We start from the raw sequence: 9,458 nt of genomic DNA, 5'->3' as shown, positions 1-9,458 counted from the left end.
CCCGTGGCCTTGGTGTTATCAGCACCGCACTCTCCCAAGTGAGCCATGGGCCGGCCCTAACCACCTAGTTTAAATTGCACTCTCCTCCCCCTCAATTCTGTTGTTGGCTTTTTTCCCCATACCACTAATTACCACCTTACATACTAGTTCCACATGGGCTAGTTTTCTTAAGCTTGTATACTCAGCACTTAGAATAGCACCTGCACACAGAGGTCTCCAGTGAATATGAGTTAGAAGAATGAATGAATGAATGTAAATCACTACCCAAACCACTGTGCTGTTACCCATTGCAGTGCATCAGATTTTACTGCGTGAAGGAATCTAAGCTAGCAGTGACATTTATATGCATTTTCTAATGTAAATCAGTAATTGCAATGCCATCTCATGATGAAAGCTTTTAAATCTATCTTAATTCTAAACCAGTTTGATACAATTCTTTAAGGTTTGTCACTCATTTAAATACAAGTAGGAAGATAGCTTACATTAGGAGTTTAATTGTAAAGCACTAGTTTCACAAAAACTTGGCCTTGCAGCTATAGCAAGTCTGAATTTAATGTAGGCTTTCTTTCCAATCTTTGATTGTTGCTTTCCAATTCACTATGACCTTTTTTTTAGTATCCACTTGGCCCACATTTTGAGTAACTCTCCAGGCTATTCAGCACAGCTTAATAAATACTTCTGATAGCCTTACATAAAACCAAAACTAAAATCTTATTATAATACTTGATGTTCAAAAGGTATATATTGGGAATTTTCCAAAACAGTAACTTACTAGTAGCTTTGTTACCTGTTGTTCCAGTCTTTAATCTGTTTCTTAAAATATACTGCAAAAATATTTTTTTAGAGATTATACTAATATTTCCTAACATATGTAAGGTACATTATGGTTTAATCTCCATAACAGCTATATGAAATAGGTATTATTAGGCCGGAAAAGATAGTTTTTCCAAGGTCATAGACTCAATATTTTGCCACCTTGTTCAATGGAATAATAATGGAAAATTATTAGTGTCCATGCTTTCCTTCTTAACTAGTATATTTTTTAGATGTGTTCATTTCATCTTAAATCTAAATTTCTTAAATCCTATTTCTTCCATGGATAATTGCAAAAGTAATAATTAGTTACCTTTGTCCAAATGTGAAAATCCTATCCACTCTTCCTCACTTGTAATTTGACAAATCAACAGGCTCTTTGGCCCATTAAGAGCCTGAATATTCACGTTATTTTTATTTAACCCACAATCATAACCCATGATTGTATGGATTTCCGTATGTTTGTCTGTATCAGTGTTTAATGATTTTGACATACCTCTTCCTGTAGAATCCGAATTTTAAGAATCAGATCCCGGTTTTCTGTCTCCTGATTCATTCAGAGAAAAATAATTAAAAAGTATTTAAGAAGTTTATGAAAATACCACATATTTGTCTCCAAGGCTATCAATATTCTTTGCCTTTACCAACTTTAAATGTGACACGCATCCATCACAAACAAGCCTAGTCTGAAAATATTTTTAATATGGGCTTGAAGTGTCTTGGGGATCTACGAAAAGTCACTCTTCTCCTTGACTCAGTGTAACTATGGTAGTTAGGAAAGGAAAGATAAAAAACAAAAAAGGAGCAACTTGGCTTCTTTTCTTGTCACTTTATGGCCATCCATTAATGGCAGGTAGTTGCAAAAGCAGCTATTCAAATAGCTCCTTAAAGCCAGAGAGTTCTAGCTTTCTGTTTGAAGCTGTGGATATTCTCAGATTCAATGCTACCACAAATATGAACATCAAAAACTATTTTATAACTAACAGCCTCAAATTCAGAACCATCAGAAGAAAAAAGTAATCCAGGACAGGATATGTGCCAAAATGCTAACAGAAAATCTTATGGGTAGATTAAGGGAAGGATATTATGAAATTATATTTTTTCTTTGTTAATGTGCAAAGAAAAATTTATTCACTTATTTCCATAAAGTGAACAGTTATTACCTTTATAATACAAAAATGAAAGAGAAAACATCTTGGGCTAGGATTTCATTGATACAAGAATAAAGGAACACATATGCATACACGCACGCACACACACAGACACGCACATGCATTCCCATTATGTACCTGGAATCAGAAGACTTGAGTTTGATTCTACCGGTACCGTTTATTAAACAATTGATTGAGCAAAACATCTATGGACGACTTCTATCACTCTATTAAATTTTTTTAAATTTACAAAGATATTGCAACTTCTATTTCTACCTCAGAGAATTTCTATGCTTATCAATGAGATAAAATATTAAATATTCTTTTGAAATTATAAAACACTATGAAATGCAAATGCAGATTATATATCTAGGACTCTGCACTTTTACCAATAGCAGTTAACATTACTGAACCCTAAGAGGAAAGAAAAGGATATTGAATGCTCTACATGTGTGAGCTCATTATCCCTCCCGTCCCTAGGGTATGTAGTACTGTCATCTCCATTTTATCTAGGAGGACACTGAGGCTGAGGGTGGGTATTGGTTTGCCTAAAGGTATCCAGCCCTTGGAGCCAGGACATGAACAGAGGCAGTCTGGCTCCCTGGCCCTAGGGTATGTAGTACTGTCATCTCCATTTTATCTAGGAGGACACTGAGGCTGAGGGTGGTTAATGGTTTGCCTAAAGGTATCCAGCCCTTGGAGCCAGGACATGAACAGAGGCAGTCTGGCTCCCAAGTGTGGTGGCCTCTTGGTCATTTCTCTACATTGCCTCCCGTTAGAAGCTCCTCAGTGGTCCCATACTGAGTCTTTTCTATAGTCACACAGGCTTTCGGAGTCACAAAAGATGTGATGCTCAATGAGTCTAGTTCCTATACTTTACTGTTGAGGCAAGCACTAAGCTACACAAAGCTGTGTTGGTTGCAGAAGGTCACAAATGACTGACAAAGGCCTAGAAACCGAGTGAGACCCTGTGACTTACAGACTCTAAAAACAGGTTTTCAACTGATATCTAAAAACAAATTAGTCTGCTGCCCCTCACTATAGCAAGAACATTGCTGAAATTGATCAGGATTTCGAAAATTATTAATAAATTAATCTGCTGCCCCTCACTATAGCAAGAACATTGCTGAAATTGATCAGGATTTCGAAAATTATTAATGCTTGAGATAACAGTTTAACATTCTCAATATAAATTATCACATCTCTGGTGTTGAATTAAAGCTTAGTCCAAATTACCTTTTGCTCTGAAATTACGAGCCTGTGTTTATTTAGTGAAGGAATGATTTATGGAGCTTCTCAGTAATCTGTAAGTACTGAGAGAACTGATTTTTCTTTTTCAAAACCTGAGAAAAAGGTGAAAGTTTGACTAAGAATTTTTTTTCAATTCAAGTGGTTTTTAGTATTGGATACTTATAAATTCACCTATCAATTTTAGGAAGCATTTCAGATTTTTTTCAAATCTTCACAAACCATTGGGAACATGACTGAGAAATCTGTGAGGAATTTTAATCTTGATTGAAAAGAAAAACACAATTGTTTAAATCCTACCTGCCTTTACTTTTCTAAGGTGTTTCCAAATCATTTACCAGCCTACTGACTTTTGATTTTTGCCCCCAAATAAAGCCTCTTGTATTTCAGTTATGTAAACTATATGCCAATTTCAAAGCACATGAACTACTTACCAATTGTTTATTCTGGGATGCAATTGTGGTCTTCTGCTCTTCTGAAGCATTCATACTAATTTTCAGTTCCTCCAGCTCTTCTTTTAACAGATTTGTTCTCATAATAGACTGGTGGGCACTGTGGGGGTGGGGGGAGGAGGCAATGAGCAAAACCTCAAATGTAACTGTCAAACATACTAAATAAAGCCAAGGGTTATTTTTGGACCCCAACTTGAAAACCACTGAAGGCTTAAACCAGACGCCCACAACAGCAAAAATATACCCATGATCTTTCACACTCCTTGGAAAAGGAAGGAATTTGAGGGAAGTGTGGTGGGGGAAGGGAGAAGAGAGGGAAACAGACAAACATATTCTTGAAACTGAAGATTTGGAGGATCCCTCTGAAATCCATTGTTGGCTGAATCATATAGCTGTTTCTTTTTCTTTTTGTTTTGAATTACATCATTCTTTCTAAAAAATCTTTCCTTTTACTAAAAAGATGTATTACTACTTAATCCAATTCCACAAATATTCATTGAATAATATCATGTTTCAGATGCTATACCCTGCATGGGGTCTATAATGGTGGACAAGAGAGATGTGGTTCTTGCCATTATAGAGCTTACATACTAGGAAGGGAGATGACAACTAAACAAATAATTACCAGTAGTGTCTAAATGAGGTTATGTTAAAGCATTGGAAACAACCTAGATGTTCACTAACGAAAAACTGATTAATTATGGTAATCCGTATCCTAGGATTACCTATTTGTATCTCCTACTAGATTTTAAACTGTTACCTGAGGAGCTCAAAGAAGGTACCAACAAAAAACTGATTAATTATGGTAATCCGTATCCTAGAATTACCTATTTGTATCTCCTACTAGATTTTAAACTGTTACCTGAGGAGCTCAAAGAAGGTACAATTTTTTCTTTACTAAGGGAATTACATTGATTATTCAATAAATATGAGTATTTATCAAGCTATAACTCTGTGCCAGGCATTATACTAGTCACTGAAAAAGACAAAATTATACCCAATCATGAGAACTCTGCCCTCCCAGAGATTATAGTCTAGTAAACAGACCGTCATAATCACAATGCAGTGTGATACGAACCAAGGTTGGAAGTAACTAAGTTCTGTGGGCAGATAACTCGGGCAATGACAGAGAGGGAGAGAGGACAGAAGCTCATTGAGGGTCTCTATACAAGCAGTTAGATATTATTGGAGCATAGAGCAGAAAGTGAGAAGCAGAGATAAAGCAGCAGAGACCATCATGAAGGACTTTGAAAGAATTTGGATGTTATTCTGAATGCAACAGGGATTCATCAAATTGTTTAAAGCAGGGCCATAAGGTGGTCAGACTGGCATCTAGAAAGAACATTCCTGCCAATGAGGGACCAGTTTTGGAAAAGGCAGGAAGACTATTCAAGAGGGTGCTTGTAGTGATCCAGGTGAAAGGTGATGTTGACCTGAACTAAGTGGCAGATACCTATACCTGGAAAGAAGTCAATCTATTTTAGAGATATAAAAGAGATGAAATGAACAGGACTGTCTATTTGATTTAAAAGTGAAGCTTATGGGAGAAAAAGAGACAAAGGTTTCTGGCTCGAAGGCACCTGAAGGAAGGTATTGCTATTCTACAATAGATATTCTACTAAGCACTGGGATTTCTGTCCATTTTGTGAGTTACTCAATTCCTTCCTAATACATTTCTTTTTTTTTTTTTTTGTCTTTTTTCATGTCCGGCAACCCTCGCTCAGCCAGTGAGTGGGAACCGGTCTGTATGTGGGATCCGAACCCTCGGCGGGAGCACCGCCGCACTCCCAAGCGGCGCACTGTAGCAGTGTGCCACTGGGCCGGCCCCTAATACATTTCTTGATATTTAGGTTAACCAGAGTCAGCTTCCAGTGCTTGCAACAAAAAACTCTAATTGGCACCTTCATCCAGAGCATAGGTTTTTAAAAAGAAACTTTGAATTATTATATTTCAATTAAATAATAACTAAGCCAAATTGTGGAATGGAGAAAACTTGAGGTAAGGTTATATTTATATTTTTATTTTTTTAAATTTCATAGGATTGTTTTGAAGGTTGGTCTAGACCAGGTCAAAAATTGAGGATGGAAGTCCATGACTAGAATGCTTTATTGTCATTACAAGTTAACATAAAACTTTCCTGTTCAGAATTTTAGCACCTACAACATCTATAAATATAGACTTTGTGAAAACTTTGTTGCTTTTTTCCTGATGCTCAAGTTTCTCCTCCTAACCTATGTCACCAGTGTTTAACACTTTATTTGGTATGTCTCTTAGGTCCTTTATCCCTTTTTATCTTAGGCTAATGTCATAAGTTTTTATTCTTCTAGGTTGTAGGTACCTTGAGGGCACATTTTAAACCTGCCTCATCCCTGAATCTCTCATAGTAGGTAGCAAGGGACTTTGCACAGAGTAAAAGTTCAACTGAACCACGGAATTCTTTGGATAGATCCACACTTGGCCCACAAATATATTGGCCTTAGACTACAAGAAGAACATCGTTGCTAGAAAAGAATTGACAAACAATTCTGGTGGAAAGTAAAATGACACAGCTCCTGTGGAAAACAGGCGATTCCTTGAAATGTAAACTATAGGTTACTACAGGACCCAGCAATTCCACTCTGAAAACACGTACACACAAAACCTTGCACACAAATGTTCATAGCAGCTCTATAATAACCCAAAAGTGCAAATAACCCAAATGTCCATCATCTGAAGAATAGATAAACAAAATGTGGTATATCCCTACAACGGAATAAAAAGGAATGATATACCGATTCACATTATAACATGGATGAACCTTGAAAACATTATGCTAAGTGAAAGAAGCCAGACACAAAAGGCCACATATTATGATTCCATGTATATGAAATGTTTAGTGTAGTCTAAGCCATAGAGACAGAATAATGGTTGCCAGGGGCTGAGGGAGGGGAGGAGGAAATACTGCTCATGAGTTTGCAGTTTCTTAGTGGAGTGATGAAAATGGTCTGGAATTAGATAGTGGTGATAATGCACAACCTTGCGAATATATCTAAGCCATAGAGACAGAATAATGGTTGCCAGGGGCTGAGGGAGGGGAGGAGGAAATACTGCTCATGAGTTTGCAGTTTCTTTGTGGAGTGATGAAAATGGTCTGGAATTAGATAGTGGTGATAATGCACAACCTTGCGAATATACTAAAAAAACACTGAATTGTACACTTTACAAAGGCGAATTTTATGCTAAGTGAATTACATCTCAATTTTAAAAAGATGAAAAAGAAAGAAAGAACTGAAAGTTCCCAGCACACAGTGACCCACTGTGGCTCACCTTTTAACCTGAAGGCGCAAGTCAGTGCAGTCTTCTGTTAAATGGTTGTTAGCCTCTTCCAAGGTTTCTAATGCTAACTTAAACTTACTGTTTTCCTCTTCCAATTTCTGCTTGTTGAAATATAGGTCTGCTACATATGTAATCAAATCAGGCACCTCCCTGCAGGTGAAAGAATGAATGAGAATATTCTTTAATATCTCCAATCTCTTCCTATCAAAATAAGGCATATGGTTAAGCCTAAACAAGCTTAAATATTCATGCGAGATTTTCTCCTTTATGCTAATCCATTATCATAAATGTAGTTCATTTATACAATAAATACTTATTCAAAGATTTATTATAGTAACAAAGATTTTTTTTCAAATAATCCCCAAAAGAGCTTAAGGTCAATATCATAACCCTATTTCAAATGGAACTTGTTTTCTATAGAAAACACATAAAGTCAATAAAGGAGAAGGGTTTCATGATTGAGCAAATGATTTTGGATTACTAGTCTTACAAGAATTTGTGTTCCCAGTTCCTGGTTCTAATGCAGATGGTATAAAATTATAAAGAATTTAAAATCAATTATGTTAGTTCTACTGCAAAAAAAAAAAACAACTGAGTGACTTTATCATAACTGAAATATGCAGATTTGTGAAATAAACAAGAAAAACGTATAAGGAAAGTCAAAGCACTTGAGAAAGCATTACAAGTAAGAATGCTTACAAGACACCCTTAGACATGTCTCCACCCAAAGCCTCGAAGCTTCCCGATGCAGAATCTCTTATATCTGTGATCATCTTAACTGAAACACATACAAGAGAGTTTTGTGAAAATTTCATTTTCTCCAAACCACAAGAAAGGGGCAGAACAATCCCGAAGGAACACATACATACTTGCTCCACCTGGTTTTATGCTGTCCTGTTCTCCAAAAACAGAATGATTCAAGATGCCACTTAATCCACTATTCACTCCTTCCCTGTAGCCAAAAAACAAAACCAGCCAGCTCGGATTCTTTTCCTTACCAAAGTTTAGTTCATTTTTAAGATGTGCTCTGTATTTTCCTATTCAGGTATTTTTTTCTGAGTTTTAAAACCCATCTATTCATTCAACAACTATTTAGAGTCCAATACTGTGCTAGGTACTTAGGATGACAGACAAAAAAGTAAGGCATTACCTTCACCATTCATCAACTTTTAATCTAATATGAAAAAGAAAACACGCATGCAGAAATAGGCAGGTGGAGGTGGACAGCAGCATATGCTTAGGGAATGAGAGGTGTCAGTGGATTAGGAAACTGAAATACTTTGTAGTAGTAAGTGGAGACTCGTGGAGGCAGCCAGACCACATGCCTTGAGGGATTGGGAAGGAAAAGCACGAACCACTAACACTGTGGAATATACTCAGGTGCTATCATCTTCCCTTTCTCATGCGAGCCACGCGGAACCAAGACGAATTGTACTTTGAGAATTTTGCTCCTGAAATCTGGGGAACTCTCTGTACAGGCCTCTGTCCTTTACACCAACTCTAGCTCAACCTCCCAAAATAAATATATTAAAATTTCAACCATTTCTTTTTAGAGTCTTTATACTATGATTTAAATTTTGGTACTCAAGCTTTCTAAGCACCAAATCTTTAGCTTCTCTCTCTGGAGCAGCCACACAATTCTCTAAATGTGTCTTACATCTCACTGTGTTTCAGTGTGAGATGTCTGTAGGAAGGTGTCTGAGCAAAAAACTCACAGCAGTCCTACTACTGCTATGTACACACCATCACCATTTCTGAGTTTTTGCTCTTATATTTTGTATTTATTTATACCTCCAATCGTTTTTCTTTTCCTTTTTATTTTTGTCTTTTATTTGGCCCTTACTCTGTTGTACAAGTGGATAGTTGATATTATTATACAAACACATATTTTGGTAAAATTAAAAAATTCATAAGAAAAAAATGAAGAGCATTGTGCAGAGACGATCATTTTGGCATCCATTCTTCCCAACTTTTTCCTATGCATATATTTTTTATTTCTTGACAAAAACAGAATTATATTACATATATGGATCTATGGCCTATTTAAAATACATATGAATATTTCTTTTGTCAAATGTTCATCTAATTATTACTTGTAATGACTATTTAGAATTCTAGTGTACGGAAGTACTATAATTTATTTGCCTGATTCCCTATTTTTAAATATTTAGATTGCTTCTATTTTTCACTATCATAAACAACCTTCTACATACACTCGTATTAGAGTATATGATTGGTTGTTTTTTTTTTTTTTTTAAGTTGCATTACCACTTGAAGAGGCTGCATATTTTTAAGGGTTTAATACACATGCCTAAATTGCTCTTAAAAAAAACTGTGTCAACTTGCACTACTGCCAACAATGTAAGATGAAGTTGCATTACCACTTGAAGAGGCTGCATATTTTTAAGGGTTTAATATACATGCCTAAATTGCTCTTAAAAAAAACTGTGTCAACTTGCACTACTGCCAACAATGTAAG

At 36.1% G+C, this 9,458-nt stretch overlaps 1 protein-coding gene across 1 annotated transcript in view; it reads right to left on the bottom strand.

The window, feature by feature from the left end:
- Window positions 1-9,458, bottom strand: part of LOC103599503 (lymphoid-restricted membrane protein-like) — a 66,991-nt gene that overhangs the window by 39,442 nt on the left and 18,091 nt on the right. The window contains exons 4-8 of the mRNA XM_008583651.1: window positions 7,849-7,931; window positions 7,679-7,757; window positions 6,971-7,129; window positions 3,647-3,764; window positions 1,310-1,360 (exon numbers count right to left, since the gene is read on the bottom strand). Coding sequence (XP_008581873.1) covers window positions 1,310-1,360; window positions 3,647-3,764; window positions 6,971-7,129; window positions 7,679-7,757; window positions 7,849-7,931 — 490 coding nt within the window. The remainder of the gene's footprint in view (window positions 1-1,309; window positions 1,361-3,646; window positions 3,765-6,970; window positions 7,130-7,678; window positions 7,758-7,848; window positions 7,932-9,458) is intronic.

Source organism: Galeopterus variegatus, unplaced genomic scaffold (genome assembly GCF_000696425.1).
Source record: "Galeopterus variegatus unplaced genomic scaffold, G_variegatus-3.0.2 Scaffold2989, whole genome shotgun sequence".
Classification (NCBI taxonomy): Eukaryota; Metazoa; Chordata; class Mammalia; order Dermoptera; family Cynocephalidae; genus Galeopterus; species Galeopterus variegatus.
Note: the sequence above shows the minus strand (reverse complement) of the source record. Positions and strands in the feature narration are given on the sequence as shown.